Source organism: Astatotilapia calliptera, chromosome 20 (assembly GCF_964374335.1).
Source record: "Astatotilapia calliptera chromosome 20, fAstCal68.1, whole genome shotgun sequence".
NCBI classification, from domain to species: domain Eukaryota; kingdom Metazoa; phylum Chordata; class Actinopteri; order Cichliformes; family Cichlidae; genus Astatotilapia; species Astatotilapia calliptera.
This window is the reverse complement of record NC_137441.1, coordinates 12547657-12565719: the sequence shown is the minus strand read 5'-3', so window position 1 is coordinate 12565719 and position 18063 is coordinate 12547657. Positions and strand designations below refer to the sequence as shown.

The 18063-nt window shown below is 40.0% G+C and overlaps 2 protein-coding genes across 3 annotated transcripts; one reads left to right on the top strand and one right to left on the bottom strand.

The window, feature by feature from the left end:
- Positions 1-278: 278 nt before the first annotated feature.
- Positions 279-3361, bottom strand: lsm14b (LSM family member 14B). Its single transcript, XM_080295631.1, has 8 exons — positions 3174-3361; positions 2441-2604; positions 2216-2345; positions 1901-2116; positions 1635-1718; positions 1368-1529; positions 820-949; positions 279-730 (listed from the first exon to the last, which is right to left on the bottom strand). The coding sequence occupies exons 1-8, from the start codon at positions 3289-3291 to the stop codon at positions 607-609; spliced, it is 1128 nt and encodes a 375-aa protein (XP_080151757.1). The 5' UTR covers positions 3292-3361; the 3' UTR covers positions 279-606.
- A 124-nt stretch (positions 3362-3485) lies between these two features.
- On the top strand, positions 3486-17673 carry LOC145423320 (transcription initiation factor TFIID subunit 4-like). Of its 2 annotated transcripts, none has more exons than XM_080295623.1 (16): positions 3486-3711; positions 4491-5297; positions 7039-7193; positions 8581-8700; positions 10286-10441; positions 10570-10692; positions 10825-10914; positions 12184-12411; positions 12574-12709; positions 13131-13245; positions 13792-13961; positions 14057-14187; positions 14295-14420; positions 14654-14710; positions 14815-14934; positions 15043-17673. In XM_080295623.1, exons 2-16 carry the CDS (start codon positions 4544-4546, stop codon positions 15208-15210), a joined length of 2649 nt encoding a protein of 882 aa, XP_080151749.1. In that variant the 5' UTR covers positions 3486-3711; positions 4491-4543; the 3' UTR covers positions 15211-17673. The 2 variants fall into 2 exon arrangements, with proteins under 2 accessions (XP_080151749.1, XP_080151748.1); XM_080295622.1 differs by lacking the exon at positions 3486-3711 and adding an exon at positions 4041-4327.
- The last annotated feature ends 390 nt before the right edge of the window (positions 17674-18063 follow it).

The following is an 18063-nucleotide window of genomic DNA, read 5'->3' as shown; positions in this document are numbered from 1 at the left end:
ACATTCAACTCATTCCCTTGATTATACCAAATTAAGTCTTAAGTCTGAAAGCTCCTTTTGTTCATTATATTAATACTATGCAACATTGAATGGACAAATCTGATTAATACTCCCAAAAGGCAAAAGCAAGAATTTACAAATGTGCAAGTAGCAAACAAAAGTAGAAACTGAAGCATTCATGGTTTCCCCCTTTTAAACAAAAAAAAAAAAAAAAAAAAAAAAAAGAAAAGTTGGAGTAAATTTTACCCACATAAAAACAAGGTCAAATGTCAACGAAATAATGTTAAACTTTTTAATGACAGACGTTTTGACTGGTTACAGCACAGCTGTAATAATGATGGCTTAGTTCCATCACGTATCCCAGTAAACAGACTGTAAACAAACATGCACAGCATAGCACCTCTTCCAAATGCAATACAGCCTTCATTATTGCCCTTGTGATTTCTTCACTGTACTAAATATCAAAAGGTCTGTCAAGAAGAGGGGGGCAAGATTCTTACAGGGGATCCAGTACCTTCCAGAAATAGGGTACGAAATCAGTCAAGGTGGCTTTACTGCCTTTGTATGAAACTGATCTGTACAGCCGCCCAGTTGCATTTCTTTGAGTTAGACTCGAGCAGCACCTCGTCCTCTTCTGGTATATCCACCTCTGAATCCTTGGCCCCTCAGGAAACGCCCAGGGACACCAAAAGTCTCCAGATTGCGCTTTCGCTCCTCTGCCCACGTCAGTCTGAAACCATTGATGTACATAAATAGCCATGAGCACATATCTGTACAAAGACCAACTTTTATATAAGACAAAGAGAGTCAGTTGATTACCTGAGCCCATTATCAGATGAGATGTTGTCAAAGAAAGACTTTGCTTTGTCATAGTAGCACTTTGGACCAAAACGATCCTCCCCTGAACTCAGCTGCAACCCCTCCGTTTCCCTTCCCTCAGAATTCCCATCTGAAAACAGAAAAAAAAAAAAGTACTGACAGTGGAAGGACAGACCAATTCCCTGGTTTTCAGCTATTGCATTTATTTAAAAAAAAAAAAAACCCACACAAACAACCACTAAAGAAATTATATCTATCTATCTATCTATCTATCGGCCAGAGAGAAACATGGCATTAAGAAGGCTTATTTTACCTGAATGCAAATTTACTTCTATTCAAACATTCATTTTTGTCACCACACCTTTAACTCATTCAAACAGAGTTACATGAGAGCACAACTTCCATGAAGATGCCACAACATTAATAATGCATACCTTTAAATTGACAGCATTCCTTCAAAGAGAATTAACTGACAAAGCAGGTGATTTTAAAAAAAAAAAAAAGAAAAAAAAGTGGTGCATTGTTGGCAACTCCAGCTGATAACCAACCTTTTAGAGTCAGCCTCTCCTGGAACTTCTCCTCAAGCACCTCCTTAATGAATTGTGCGTTTGAGGAATCAAAATCAAAGTCTGTGTCAAATTTAAGGGTGGGAGATGGAGCATTAGCCACCATCAGCTGGCCTCTTCTGCGGTTCCTGCGCCGTCGAGGTCCTAAGATTATTATTTATTTTTTATTAAGTGCACCTCAAGTTTGTTTTGTATACAAGGATGTCCTTTCTGATTTTCAAGTCTACTGGAAACGTGCATGTTTAATACCTTGTCTTTTTCTAGCAGGTGGCCTGGTTTCAGCATTTTGCTGCTGACTGTCTTGAGAAGTGGATCCACTTGGGTCTGATTGCACTGCAAAGACACCCACAACAGCTACACTTAGTTTTAAGTGCATGTAGCTGCCTAGAAAAATACCCCATTATTTTCCCCAAAACATACATACTCCTCCACAGTTAATCAACCTGTTTCACTTGGGAAACATCACAGTACTTTAACAGCATTTCCTTCTCATTGCTGCAACATTGTTTACTCACTGGTGGCTTCAGTGACCCTTGTGGTTTGAATATTTGTTCCTCTCGTCCCCTTGGGCTGCCTCCTATTCTGCTGCTGCTGTCCTTGTTCTTCTTGTTGCTCCTGCTGCTGGGATCCACTCGCACCTCCTCTCTGCCTAAATGTCTTTACACTGACAGTTTGAACAGCCTTTTCCACCATGGGACCTCTTTGAGCAAGTAAGCCTTGAAGTAAAGGCCCTGGGTAAAGGATATGAAGTGTGTAGTATAGAAAGAACCCATTTAAATTTAATTTTTTTAGTCAATTAACTTGTTAGAAACTTGCTGTCATTGATTTACCAAGGCCGAGAGCTGCAACATACTGCTGATTAAGCAGAGAGCTAGCAGCAACCTGGTTGTAGGCAGGCATCCTTAAAGGGCTGAGTGATCCAACGGTAGATTGGATGCTTGAAGCGCCTGAACTGGAGGTCTGGATGAACCAAATATGTTAATGTTTAAACACACATATACATACTTAGTCTGTTTTTAGAAGAAGGAGGGTGTAACCAAGCAGTTTTTGTACACCTGTATTATTGCAGGATCCTGAGGCAGGCCATGGTGATACCTTGGAGGGTCACCCAGTGTAATATCCTTAATATCACTTCCCCGGAAAGTAATGTACTCATAGACATCATCTTTGGGTGACGTTGGCCTATCTGTTGGCCGTCCCTCAGTTCCAAAACACTTGACTAGTGAAAAGAAAAACAATGGATAAAGTTAGGAAAGTTCCACCCATATTTCACTTGCCCAGTTTCTTTCCAATTCAGTTAAAAGGACTAGATGTTACAGTCCCTGATAATGCATTGCTTTAGATGGAGAGACTCTTGAGGGATGGCTGTTATGAGGAAAGGCAGCCCAGAAACTTTGCCAGCAGCTAAGATTAAATGACAATAACTAGAAATGGAGAAAAATTTTAAAAAGCAAGTTTTTGAAACGCTGACAGATTTTCAAGAACACTGATAGCTAAGCTGAGGTGGTTCGGGCATCTGACAAGGATGCCCCCTGGGCGCCTCCTGGGTGAGGTGTTCCAGGCATGTCCCACCGGGAGGAGGCCCCGGGGCAGACCCAGGACACGCTGGAGAGATTATATCTCTCGGCTGGCCTGGGAACGCCTTGGTATTCCCCCGGACAAGCTGGAGGAGGTGGCTGGGGAGAGGGAGGTCTGGGCCTCTTTGCTTAGGCTGCTGCCCCCGCGACCCGGCCCCGGACAAAGCGGATGAAGATGGATGGATGGATGGATGATAGCTAAATAACTCACCTTCTGCCAGAACTACTGTGCTGTTCGCTGCATCAATAGTATACAAAATCCCTTCATAACGATTTTGGGCTTTTGAGAGGAGTGATACTTTACAGCCAATGTATGGCTTCGAAGCCATGGCTCGAGAATATCCGGGGCCGTTGCTATAAACTTCTATAAAGACTCATCACATGGCACATTTCGAGTCCTAGTAAAACCGGAAACAATTTATAGGCGTACACAGCTGACCTGATTGAAGCACCTGCCAATCATTGATGGCAATAAAATGAATGCCAATCACCACGGCTTGATTTAACTCACTTGTGACCCATTCGTTTGAATTTTTTCGTAATCTATGATTTGTTACGAATTCGATCAATAATTATGATTGTGCTTATGGTACATATTTTTTTCATAAAAACATTTTTTAGATAATTTTTATAAGTTGCAACAAAAGTCACAGTCACGGCGTTAAAAGGCTGAGTCCTGTGATGCATAAACAACCGTGCAAACTGGCTGCCTAAGTGCTGATCTGCACTCTCAAAAGTTTACTATCCAGGTAGTTTCACATCACTGTCTGTGAGCACTAGGCGGTTACTGCGGGTGTCCTGGAAAAATAGCATCAACGCAGCCATTTTGGATTGTTCAGAGAGTAAAATAGTGTAATGCAAGCGTCTTTGAAATCATGTGATAGTGCATGAGAACTATCTGACAGTTTCTTCGATGTGCTAATGCTCCACAAGGCACAGCTCTGTGAGCGATGTAGCTTATTTCCAACGAAATAGTCCGACTGCGGTGGCACTTTGCACTGCAGCTCGCAACCATTTGTTCCAGGTTTTATTTTTATCCAACAGCCAATCATGAGGCGAGTTAAGGTCGCGTCACGGGGGATGCATCCAATCGGCGCATGCGTCTCACGAACGAGCGTAGCTGGGAAAAGATGGCGGCGGGCTCCGATTTGCTGGGTGATGTTTTCTTGAGCACAGAGGTGGACGAAAAAGTAGTTAGTGACCTAGATGGATCCCTGGAGTCTGAACTAACAGAAACAAGGCGCGATAACACAACCGCTAGGGCCCCGTCTGCAGAAAATCATGGCGGAAACTCAGCTCTAGGTAGTAGTTTAAATGTTCAGGGTAGCAAAATGGGACTTTCACAACAAGAGCTTGCTAAAGCAGGTAAGATAGCTGCGCACTCCGGTTAGCTAACATTAGCTAATTTTGGTCACGTTACTCAGCTGGTTATAGCTTATTTGGCTTCACTTGTCTGTGTCCCGAAACTAAAGCGAATCGGAGAGTTGCTCGACACTCCCCTTGTTTTCATGTGTTTCCGCTGCTGCAGGGACAGGAGCGCAAGGAGGTGTCAGTAACAGTACGGGGTCCCTGGGTTCAAGCATGGATGGGGCAGCAGGGATCACATCGACGGCAGGACCGAGTGTGACAGCCACTCAGAGTCAGTCCAAGTCGGACGCAGCCAGTGGAGTTGTTATGGTTACACTAGATGCAACAGCTGGCGCTGGCAGACCTGGAGCGACCGATGCGAAAACTCTGAATGGAGGTGCCGTGGTGATGAACTGTCAAATAACCGCAGGCGGACCCGCTGACAGCAACAACTCGCAGCCCGGTGCTGTCACACTCCTCAACAACGGACCTGTGAGCAAACCAAGCGCAGCAGGTCTGCCTGGAACACCTAGTACTATTATCCGAGCTACTTTGAACGCGCAAAATGTTGTGACTTCGTCTGTTATCTCGTCCCAGCCTTCTGTGAAAACTGTTCCCACAATCACGCTGGTGAGGCCACCTATGCAAACCTTCATGAACCCTTCACCAAGTACAGGCAGTCCAACCACAGTTTTAACGTCACCGTCTGTCAGTGTTACCAGCACAACTGGCTCTCCTGCTAGCAAAACTGACTGCCCAAAAGTTATCTTGCCTACTGGTGCCCACGTCGTGGCTTCAGTTGTTGCTACAGGGACGACAGCGACAGTGAGGAGTCCGACTGTTTTGCAGGGCTTGAGGACTTCAGTACCTTCAACAGTTGCTGCAACTCCCGGTGGAATACGAACTATTGTTCCACAGGTGTTAGCTCCTCGACTCGCTCAGCCTCAACAAAACGCCCCAAATATCCAAAACATTCAGCTGCCTCCAGGTAATTGAGTTGTAAAGTCTGAGAGCATGTGGAAGATTAATATTATTATTATTATTATTATTAACTTTAACGGTTTCCCGAGATGCCTTTGCAGGCAATAGATGATTTGAAACACATTGTAGTAGCTTAGTAGCAACTTTAGAGGTGGCCAGGGTTCTGTAGCAGATTAAAAGCAGGACTCAGTGGAACTCAGCCAACACATTCTTCATATAGTTTATCAATGTAGCTGTCCATTCCAGTCTATTGATTCTTTTTAGTTTGTCTTGTCTGAGACGATTACATCCTATTATAATAGCACCAGCTGGATAAAATATACAGGATATCTCTCAAGCATTATGTGTGTTTGGATGCATGTGTTAAAATGTATTGATGCATGCTCAATAATGCATGTAAGGAAGTCCCAGAAAGTTGATTCCCTCTATCTGGATGCACTGTTTTCAGTGGGAGAAATATTTAATCACTTATCCAAGTGACTGACTGATGAAGTCACTTGAATGCATAATGAAACATTTCTCCGACTGATAATGCCACGTTCAAATGAACTGAATCAACTTTCTGGGATGCATGTGTTGAGTATGCAAAGTCTTCAGGTTAGCATTTTTGTCTCAGTTGTGAACTGTTATTTCAGGGTTTTGTAAAAGTGCAGTGATTCTATTTTATGCTCAGTATAGCATAAAATAAAGAATTATTATATTAGAAAATGAATCCAGATCAAATACAGATACTAAATCAAATACAAATACTAAAACAAACAACATCATTTTTGACAAATGCATCTATTTGCAATTTAGAATGGAAAATCCCCTTTGTGGCCTCCCTGTAGGATATAGTTCTTTGTTGTAGGCCACTGTATTAATGGCAGATTTCTTCCATGGCAGATTTAATTGCCCCTTGGGGATAAATAAAGTCTTCTGATTCTGATTCCAAGGTATTCCCACTTTGTAGCCTTGATGAAACAGCTCTGGCCATTTATTTGGCCAGTCTTAGAATGTCTGTGTTATTATTATGTAGTAGAGTCATGTTGTCACCTCTTTAACAGACACTGTTGACATAAGGGTGTGGTGCATAGTATTACACTGCCATACAATAAAAATAAATTGGTGGCAAGAAGACATGTTGTTTTGAGCAGAAACAAGAATGTTTTTAGCTTTTTGCATGGTGGATTGTGACTTGAACTTTTTTTTTTTAATTTATGCTGCCATATAGACCCTGACTGATAATGTTTTTTTCTGGTAATGTCAATTTTTTATAAATATAAAATTCCAATAATAATAAATATGGGTATACTGGCATACGTATTTAAGCATTTAAGAGTTATGTTGAGACAGGAAAATGGTGGGGTAATTGTTTATTAACTTTACTATTAGTTCTATTTACTTTGAAGACGCTGCTCATCCCTGCATCACTGATTGCTCTGCTCTTTTGCAGACAGAGTTTTGTAAAGACTGAAATGGGGCTGTTCTTCTGTATAAACTATTCCTTTATTGCCCCAAGTCTCTCTCTCCTGCATTATACTCCTAACAAAATAAATGTTTTAATATTGTCACATATATCAGTCAGACTCTGCTAACATGCTTGTGGCTCATTTTGGTTTGACAAGTTGCTGAGTGGCTTAGGACTAAATAGGGCTCACTATTGATGCATACATGCGTGCATACATCCTTTTTTTTTGGTGACTCATTGGGACAGGAAGATAATGACCTTTTAATATTTTAACTCCTTGGATATTTGGCACGTACAGGAATGGTCTTGGTTCGCAGTGAGAGTGGGCAACTGCTGATGATTCCCCAGCAGGCTTTGGCTCAAATGCAAGCTCAGTCGCAGTCACAAAGCGCCATGACTCCACGACCTCCAGCTCCCACAAGCACTCCACCTGTCCAGATCACATCCCTACAGGTACAGATCTGCTAGATACAGTCAAACGCAGAAAATATGACTCAGATACCTGTACAGTTCTGTAAACCTTCTGTAACAGTTGGTTCTCAGACTTTTTCTCAGAACCCAAAAAAGGTAATTCCTCCCAATTCACATTTGATTTATTAGTCTTTAACAGTAAAAGAGTACAAGTGACTTTTTACTGAAATAAAGTTCAGTCTGGCAAAACCAGTAAACTTGTTTATATTCCCAACATCAGTTATATTAATTCAAATTAGTTGTCTTTTATTGATTTTTTTTTTTCTTCTCTGGTCATCCACATCCCATCTACAGTGACTCATAGACATATTCAATGCTGTCTATACCAGTAACATTAACATATCATTTTTAAAGCTACATATACATAAATATGTTCCTTTTTATCTGGTTTTCACAGTGATAACTTATGCTAAACATATAACCTGGTTGGAAGCAGGTCGTGCTCAGGGTTTTTAATTTAAAGTCACCTGTAAATTGTCACATTTTCACTGAATTTTCACTAAAGTGATTTTCAGTCCCCTTATCAGGCTTTGGGACAGTACCATTTAATGTTTAAATGTGTCCAGTTGAAAGTTTCAGAGCTCTAACATGCAGCCGTCATTTTAGAACTAAGCAGGACTGAGAGTGCACTCGGCATTAAAATGATTAACTCAAATAGAAATGTTTATTTTACACCTCAGTGCGCTAAATCCCGAGATTAATAATTTTCTGCTGTATTAATTTCCTATCTTACTTGTAACGGGGTTGCATTTTCCTTTCTTTTATATTGCATGTTAAATTTTTATGCTCTTTATAGATTTTTATCACCGTTTTATCGTCATCTGATCGAAGTAGGCGGCACTCGTGATGCGTAAAATGCCCCCTTTTTTTTGTTAGCGTCCACAGAGCCTGAGGCAGAAAGCCTGCGTTAACACTGGAAGTAGATAACCACTGAAGTGATACCCATTCACTTCTAGCAGGGGTTTTAGTTTTTGACATGCCAGGTAATGCAAAGAAAGCTGTGCTGAACTTCTTTCACATTACACCTCTCTTGTAACTTCAAAGTAAGGATAAACTTAATCACTATTTTACTTTCTGTTTATAATTGAGTTTTGGTTACTGCTTCAACATAAATACTGTGCCTCTGCTTGGTAAACATTTACAAAACAAGTATTTCTGATTTAATTTTCGTTCCACAGAGTAACTGTTGCATCCAACTTAAAAACATATACTATATACTACTACTACTAATATGTAACTTTTTGAATATTTTCTGATTTTTGTTATTTATTAATTTATTTTTTATTAAGCAATATAGCATGTGTCCGAAAAACCCCTGCTGCTCCACTGTCTGCCAAAAGCGTAACATCTTCTTTTATATGTCCTGCAGGCACCAGGTGCACCACTGCTGGCTCGTCCTGTTACTCCCACCACCATTATTAAACAGTGTTCCACAGTTCAGACCACTGTGACAGCTACCACCGCACTACAGAGGCCTCCTGTTCTGCAGGTAAACTTTCACTATATTTAAATCAAATGATTCATTTCCATAACACCAAGTGTAACCCATAGGCTCAGTTTGCATTTTCCCCCTATGCTTTTGCGGATTACCTGGGGAAGCTCTGTTTTTTCACACTATCCCTAATGGGTTAAGTCAAACATCCTGGCCTGGTTTGAACCCAGGCATTGCATACTCTTGTCCAGAGCGAAGCTGTGTAAAACATTATTAAAATAGGAATAGAATCACCTGTAAATCAAATGATCAAATTTCAAAAAGTTTTTTTTTTTTTAGAAAAATTTATAGATCTGAGACCCTACAATAGACTAAAACCAAGGGAAAAAGTATCTTAAAAAGTTGTCTTAAATTGCCCCTGTAGATGCACTTATGAACTGTAGTTTTTAAAGCTTTTCCAATCTCATGCTCATGTGATTTTTCACTACAGAATCATCTCTGTTTTTAATGTAGGTCTGCCTAACAGCCCAAACATAACATCTATTCAGTGCTGGATTTTGGCCTCATTCCTTGTGTGCAGAGATTTTTCCAAATTCTCTGAACCTTGAATGGTTTCATGTAATTTTGGTCGTAAACTCCTGTGTAGTTTTTGAATCATTCCCAATTTGTTTTTAACATTTCCTACATATAGCCATACCCAGGCATCTTTTCAATCATCTTTAACATTAAGAATAATTTAAAGGGTTTTGTTTTGTTTTTTTTAGGAAAAAACAAACAAATCTTATTATCATTGTTTCTCATACCCCCTTGTGACCTGGATTAAAACCACTACTCTCTCATCTTCCACATCTGGACAAGTGGTCCTCACTATGATCTCGGTCACATCCTGTTTCCATTAATCTCACACAGTTGACCCAAATTAGTCTAACTCATGCTGCTACTTACATGACATTTGCTTCAGTTAGAATTGTCAGCGGTGTGTCTGAAGTGTCTGCAGAGTGTTGTTGTTATTTGAAATGAATTACACTTCATAATTTTTCTATTTGTCAGGGAATGTGTGCCTGTTACTGTACACCTGCTGAGAACAGCTGTGCAGAAGGTTCTTGGTATATGAGAATATTAAAGTAAGACTCTTATTACTGTTGCTCAAGTAAAAGCTGAATGTATCCTCCATGAACTCGTTAGGACTGATTTCCTACTGTGAGATGGTTTTTAAAAAAACAAGCACAGAATCTGTTTCATAGATTATATGGTCAATTTTTCTGCCAAACGGTCTAACTGTGGCGTGAAAGGATGGGATTTTGCAACAAGGTCAACACAGTTGTTTTCAGTTCCTCTCTGGCTGGCTTGTTTGCTCACTTTTAAAAACATTGCTGCTTCTATTCATCTTTTTTGTCCTCATTGCCATGGAAATTCCTTAAATATATTTTTGCTAAACCTTGTTAGTTTTTTTTTCCAGATCATGCTTTTAAAGTAAGCTCTAAAGCGTTTGTGTATATAAAAAGTAAAATTCATAGAACACCAGTGTTATGTGAAAAAAAGGAAATGCACTGTTCAACAGGCCTGCTCGTGTTAAAGCTGTTTCTGACCTCATCATTTTTCTTGGGTCTAATTTCAAGTGCATATTCACTGACACATACAGAACACCATCATGCTGGGAGGAGTTGCTACCACCGCAGGACAGCCGCTAGGAACCGCCACCACAGTGCAGCCCGGATCCGCCTCCACAGCAGTAGCACAGAGGGTGGGGCCCGTTGGAGCTACTGCAACCCCTGTCACTCCGACACCTGTCACAGCTGTAAGAGAGAATTGCTAACCATGATTGATGAACAGCAAAAAAATACCTTTTTCCCTACACCCTATTTAATGGTTTTTTTTCATGTATTATGTAAATATTTGAGAGAAAATATTTGTGTGTGCTTGCAGGAGACGCTGGAGAATGTGAAAAAATGTAGAAATTTTCTGTCGACACTGATCAAGCTGGCATCCAGTGGGAAACAGTCGTCTGAGACCACAGCTAATGTTAAGGAGCTCGTCAAGAACCTACTGGTACTTCTCTCTCCCTCTTACCTTCTCTGGGTTGACACTTAATCTTTCTCCTGGTGAAATTCCTTCAAAGTTTATTTATGTATGATGTATTCTCATCCATCATGTTTTTTTTTTCTTTTTTCCTTGTAACAGGAAGCAAAGATAGAGCCAGAAGATTTTACCAGTAGGTTATACCAGGAGCTCAACTCATCACCGCAGCCATACCTTGTACCTTTTCTCAAGGTGAGATTAGTGACACACCTGCAGACAAAACCAAAGTTATTACATTGTTCTGTAACTTTGGGACTTACAGTTGAGCACTGTATTACTCACAAACTTAAAAGCCATCAAGACTCTTGTCTTTGATTAGAGAATTTTCTCACATTATTGCACATCTTGTCCATTGGGTATGTTTAGGATCTGCCCACAGATTTTCAATAATGGTTCTGAGGCATGCTTAGGATCACTGCAGCATTTTTGCTTAAATTGATTAATATTTCATGGAAACCTTATTTCTAGCCTCAAAGCAGAATATTTTCCCCCTTAACAGTTTACTCAGTGTTGTCAATTGTTATCATGTGATTTTGGGCTGAAAGCTGATAATGTAGATGCTCCACAATATAAAGGTAAGCTCCTTTGTGGTCACATGGGACTTTAATTTGCATTCCTGCCAAACAAATGCAACTTTATCTGAAGGTTGTGTTGGTCTTCACCTTGACCAATTTTTTAACAGCATTTTGGAAAGTAAAATTTGCAAGCCATCTTTTACCTGTTTTGTAGGCAGCAGTTAACGCTAATCCTAAAATTCACTGTATCAAAAAGAAGCCAGTGGTTGGTGACTTCTACTGCTAGGTGTGCATTCGCACACATGTACCCACTCCATGACAGAGATTAGAGTGCAGGTGAGCGGAGGATTTGCAGCCTTAATCAGGACCAGGCCAAAAGCTATAGCAATTTGTCACACATGGACTTAAATGCTACTGAAAAACTAGAGGAAATATCTGCTCTGCTGGCTGACATGGTGATGTAGTAGCCAGACAGGTAGCTTTAAAAATCTAGAAAGGATGGGGCAAATTTATTCTCTCTGCATTTCTCTTTCATAATCAAATCAATAAAGCTATTTCATAATATTTAAAAATCTGTAAAGCATGTTGTTTCATATAGCTTCTGCAATAGTTTCTTGTTGAAAAGTCAAAGAACAGAAATGAAAAAGAAAAAAACTTTTCTGAACTCCACTTACATAATGAACTTCACTTACATCATAAACTAAATTCTATGCACTGCAGTTTCTTTAGAGTACTATGTGATGTGTAGAAATGATAGAAATGTAATCATTTATCACTAAGAGCTGCTTCTGTTAGATTTCTTTCTATTATATTCTTTACTTATCCAGGTAAAAGCCTCTCTTTTTAAAGAGTACTCTGGCCAAGACCCCAGCACAATAACCACAACTAACTGACTCATTCACATTATGAACTGAATACATACACACTTCATTCATTCTGACTGTAGAGAAGTCTTCCAGCGCTGCGCCAGATGACCCCAGATTCAGAGGCCTTCATCCAACAAAGCCTGCTGCCTCAGCTGAGCCCTCAGCCTGCAGCCGCAGCCTCCACAGCACTCACTGCTGTGGTGCTGCGACCTCCTCTCTCCACCACCATCACTACAACCACCAGCCCTGCCACAACCAAAACCACAGTTATCAGCCTTACACAGACGCCTCACAGTAAACCGGGACTGGTAATGTTTTTTTGTTTTTTTTTGCTATTACCTGTATCGGAATATATTGATGAACATGTATGAACAAGTGGATGCTTCTGAATATATGCCTGTCTCTACTTCTTTCATTTGTGTGCTTTCTTTTAGGTTTCTCATTCTTAGTCTTTTTCTGAATGTGCACAGATAGTACCCCAGCAACAGGGGACCATTGTGAGGCCACCGGTGACGCTGGCTCAGTCTGCCGTGGTAACACTGAGAGGACAAACTCACAGTCGCATCATCGTGGGCCAGCCACAGGTTATCAAACAGCTACAAACAAGTGGGTCATATTAATATTTGTTTAATGCTTAACTGATATTTATTACTGATCAATGTACAGTTAGTTTCAATGTTCAGTCTCAGTGTTGTATTTCATTACTTTAGTACCTCATACAGTTTCAAATGGATATCCATGAAAACATCCCCATGGTCCACTAATGCAATAGCATCACTAAAATCCACTAAATTGCAGCTGTTACGCTTGAGTTTAGCTTCTGTCTTTAATGCATTTAACACGTCTATGGAAGTGCTACCACCTTGTGGCTACTGTTTGTAATTGCAAGACACAAAGTCCAAGAATACAAGAGTCAAGTGTATATTCAAATTCTACTGCGTGCTCTAATAGTTTTAGGTGCAGCTGCCTTTCATTAGTCTAAATTCACTACAGAAAACTTGTTTTTGCTCCTGTTTATGATTTTTAGTACCAGCAGTGAAGCAGACATTGGCTCCAGCACCCAAAGGAATACAAGCTTTCAGTCAGCCTTCCTTCGGTGCAGCTCAGAAGAACAAGCTGAAGGAAGGAGGAGGCACTTTCAGGTACGAGAGACCAAAAAAAAAAAAGAAATCCAACTCACTGTTAAATACCAGTATCTGTATATGCGTTCACAGAGAATTAAGTATCCATAGAAACTTACGTGATGTCATAACTTTTTATGTGCCAACCGTAAGATAAATTAATGCAGTTTATTGCTGTTGTTACTTTTATCTTAAAGTTTACCTGTCATACTGACTTCCAGCACCATATTTTCAGTCTTGGCCTCTACTAGAGTAGCTTTTCACAATTCAGAACAGAAATTATTTACTTTATTATCCTTTGTGCAGCTCCTTAGTTCATTAACTGTGTTAAACAAGTGCTTCCAATTGGTTGCCTCATGAATAGAAGGTTATAATAACAGGTGATTGGGACCACAGCCAGAGCTGTACACCTGTGATACCCATATTAAGGATAACACCTCTCTTTGTCATCATACAGTGCCAAGTACTCTGTGTGTGTTGTGTTGGTTTTTTTTAATGTTGTATTTATTCTGTATAAATGTGCTTAAGACACAAAAAGTAAGAAAACTGTTTTTGTCTCTTCTCCAGGGACGATGACGATATCAACGATGTGGCCTCAATGGCAGGAGTCAACTTGTCAGAAGAGAGTGCCCGTATCTTAGCAACCAACTCCGAGCTTGTTGGCATGGTGACTCGTTCCTGTAAGGACGAGACCTTCCTTTCCACCTCTTTACTCACCCGGATAGTTCTGGACATTGGTGAGAGACGTACACTGTCGAGAAAATGCACAGCATGTTCCTCACTATGCTGACACCGTCTAAAGCTTTATCCATACTCACTCCTGTTGCGACAGGTAAGAAGTTCAGTGTCAGTGAGTTGGGCACAGATGTGATCAACTACATTTCCCATGCCACACAGCAGCGCCTGCAAGACATACTGGAAAAGGTGTCGCATGTTGCACAGCAGAAGAACTTGACTTTTAAGGTGATAATTGATTGCAATTGTAGAGTAGGGGAGACCCACTCACTACTGTGTTTTAAGATCTCTTGTTTCATTTTCCTGTCTGTCCTCGCTTTTCATGCCAACTCCAGGAAGATGAACAGTATGAGCAGGCGAGCGATGTGCGAACCCAGCTCAAATTCTTTGAGCAGCTGGATCAAATGGAGAAGCAAAGGAAGGAAGAGCAGGAGAGAGAGATCCTCTTGAAAGCTGCCAAGGTAACAGCATTCGAACAAGGACACATGGTATCACTGACAGAAACAATCTTGTATGCATAATTATACAGAGAAGGCAAGTGAGTGCTCTTGGGTCATTGTCATTAATATACATTTTCCCTGCCATCACCAAATGCCAGACATGGAAACTGAGAGAGTGAATGAATAAAACAAGTCATTTAATAAATTCTACATATCCTTTTTGAAATATTAAAATGTCCTCGATATTATTTCAGTCTCGGTCACGGCAAGAAGACCCGGAGCAACTCCGACTGAAACAGAAGGCCAAAGAAGTAAGTATATGCTAAAATAATATCCTGGGTGATTGCTTTCTTTTTGAAGCATTGTTATGAGTTTGCCTGTACGTTGAATGTACGTGTTACTACTTGTATTTCAGATGCAGCAGCAGGAGCTGGCTCAAATCAGGCAGAGAGAAGCCAACCTAACAGCGCTGGCAGCAATCGGCCCAAGGAAAAAGCGGAAAATGGACTCACCGGGTAGAGGTGCCAATGCAGAGGTGAGGTGTGATTAACCCAAAGTAGGAATGTGCTTATTTTGAAGTTTTCTGGATTCACAAAAGCAGTTGATGAAAAATTGAATGTCCTTGCTTTGTTTCACCCTCCAGGGATCAGGGTCGTGTCCCTCTCAGACTGGAGGCTCAGGTGGAACAGGCTCCAGACAGTTTATGCGACAGCGCATCACTAGAGTCAACCTCAGGGACCTGCTCTTCTGTCTGGAGAATGAAAGAGGAACCAGTCACTCACACCTGCTCTATAAAGGCTTCCTCAAATAGCACCCGCATTAAAATGACTAGTTTCACTCAGTGGCATTAAGGAGGCAGAGTGGACCATCGGCTCCGACCCTTCCTGCCGGTACTTCCTTTGATCACCCACTGTTGAATTATGAGGCATCTGTCTGTGGGAGTCATGCTGAAGAGACCTTGGCTTTTAAAAGCCTCTTAAAGAAAAGGACTTTTGTATTTTCAGTGGAGAAATGGAGCAAATATTGGAACTTGGCCCTGAATTCAGTGCGCCTCTCAGCTCTGCAGTTACAACCAACCACACTCGATGAAGATGCACTGCCTCATGCTACACAAAAGAACAATGTCTTTACCAAACCGAACACTTCAGATTTAAAACGTGTGTCAGTGGCGTCTGTGCTGTAGCAGCAAATCTCTTTGAAGTGCTTGGCAGACACTCTTGTTTATTTAAGTCGTTAACAGAGATTTTAATTTATCGTACATTTATACTATATTTTAGCAATGCCTGTGGATCGTTTTACAGAGATTAATCTTAACCGGTCTTATCATCTGCTGAGTTGCCTTCTTAACAGTTTAAGCCATATGGATTAGAATGTGTTGATCAAGGAATTTTATATATCCAACACTTCTCTCCAGATTTGTAGAATGAGAGGATTTTTTAGGGATACAGTTGTTGTTGTTGGTTGGCTGTTGTTTTGTTTTGTTTTATTTCTTTTTTATCTTTGTCTGTGATTGGAATCAATGATATTTTATGTGTCATGTATTGTGTGCAGTGTAGAGGTGGTATTAGAGCTCACTGTCATAGGATTTCTGATTTATGGTGAGAGTTCTTGCACAAATTTTGAAGTCTTTTTAATTAGGGTCTTGTATTTTCTACAGAGAATTTAAATACTTTATGTCGCTCGTCAGTAATTAAAAGCAACTAGGTAAGATGTACTCATAAGGTATCGTGACTCCACCCTTTACCTGTCAGCTTTACCTGACTTAAATTTGTGCCATCTCCTTTTAAACCTCTGGAGCGCTCCACCACATACAAGCCTAGAGATCGGTTGGCAACCATCTGGTAATCGCCAGTCAGAAGGGGGAAATGCGCATTTTTCCAACCAGTTGCAAGTACTTACTGTAGGTTGCTGGCAACTACTGTGAAATAAATTTCTTATGGTCCATTCAGGCAGCAGTTAGGCTGGTCAGTGACCCTTGGTAACCACTTGTTGCCAGGGAAAAGGATGTATTCTGCCAATGATTGGTGAATGTTTGCTCGAGGTTGTTGCTGTTTCTAATGTGAAGTTGGTTCCCTAGAAGTATATGGTGCTGCACTGAACATCTCCTTGCAGTTGCTAGCAGGTTGCCACCGTCATCTGTAGTTTGTCTGAACAACAGAATGTGACTTCTGTTGCACTTGTGCATGTAGAAATGATAAACAAAGCGTACTGAGGGTATACGCTGTTATTGATGGAGCTGCAAAACTTTGACTGCAACTGTTTAGTACTGAGATTTCCTTTCCCATCTCCAGCTGCTAGTAGCGTTAATACATTTCTTCACTGATGTCAGTACGACATTTACGTCAAGGACTGAATCACAGTGAAAATCCTCTCCAAAGAAATTGTTATTCATCACAGTGTGATTGCAGTCATCGGTGTAAACTTTTAGCGGCAGATTTTCTGCAGTGGAAGCGAGCTCACGGTCCACATATTTAGAAGAGCAGAGAAAAATGAAAAATTTAAATTCTGAAAACAAAAATGGTAATTTTACTCCTTTTCTTGAAAATTGTCGCAAATAAATAAGCCGGTTTTTGTTTGTTTTTGTTTTTTATGATGCCTTTATTTAATATCACCCACAGAACTAAAGACTTACTAAGTAAGACTAGGTTGTTATGATTTTGGAAATGAAATGGCTCTTAATAATTTAACATAGCCAGGTTGGGGGGATTTTTACTGTAATGTGATTTTTAAAGTCAATTTTAAAATCGATTCTAATATTATTACTAATTTCAGCGATTTAAGTGAATTACATTTTTTTCAATAAGTTGAATGTCCACACTTTTTTTTATTTATGAATGATAGAGGTTATTTTGGGTAAACGTGAAATGCAGAGCAACAACTGCACTTTGACAGATCAGTTTTCTAAAACTAATCAATCAAATGAACATACCTTCTATAAATTGTTTATATTTTTGTGCACATACTAATTTTTGTCTTTATACCTTTAGCATTTTATGACAAGATGTTTATCAGCAAGTTTTATTACTGTATATACTTAAGTTGCTCTTTGTAGATTTACTTGACAATTTTGAATTACGAAAAAATGTCTTATTTTTCTTGTACAATTATGTGACAAATGGAGACAAAATTATTATGCTTTCTTGCCAATATCTTGTAAAATTTGCACAGCTACTTGTTTATATGTAAATAGAGGATTTTCAAACAAAAAGGTTTTTAATTGCTATTTTATAATGGATTGAGAGAAAAAGTTCTCCAAATAAAACATAAACAACTATTTCTGTCTTAATGGTCTTAATTTCTGACAGGTTCACAATGTGGAATTGGAATTCAGACATTTTCAGTCCCATTACCAAAGAGGCATAAAATCAAGCCCCTATCCAAATTTGAAAACATTAGCAACCCTCTGCTGATTCAAGACTGCAGACTTCCAAATCTTCTCTGGCATTAACGTCAGCACAAACACTGGTGCTGGGAGCTTCGTGGTCAAGTCCTAATGAAGTTAGAAGGTGGACTGTTTCATGGTCTGATTGTAATTCATAATATTGATTTGACAAACTACATTATGTCTTGTCCAATCATAACATCTGAATTTTCCATCTCTTCTGGGTGTGAAAGTGCACAGCTCATAGTAAATAGCTTTCAAACTATTCAGATGCATCAAAGA

Coding starts and splice junctions, on each gene's coding strand:
- lsm14b (XM_080295631.1), bottom strand. CDS start 3,291: ATGGCTTCGAAGCCATACATTGGCTGTAAAGTATCACTCCTCTCAAAA. Junction 2,346..2,440: donor AGGATCCTGCAATAATACAG/GTGTACAAAAAC, acceptor TGGTTCATCCAG/ACCTCCAGTTCAGGCGCTTC. Junction 1,719..1,900: donor AAGGGTCACTGAAGCCACCA/GTGAGTAAACAA, acceptor GTGTCTTTGCAG/TGCAATCAGACCCAAGTGGA.
- LOC145423320 (XM_080295622.1), top strand. CDS start 4,060: ATGCGTCTCACGAACGAGCGTAGCTGGGAAAAGATGGCGGCGGGCTCC. Junction 10,915..12,183: donor ACCTTGTACCTTTTCTCAAG/GTGAGATTAGTG, acceptor TTCTGACTGTAG/AGAAGTCTTCCAGCGCTGCG. Junction 13,962..14,056: donor CCGGATAGTTCTGGACATTG/GTGAGAGACGTA, acceptor CTGTTGCGACAG/GTAAGAAGTTCAGTGTCAGT.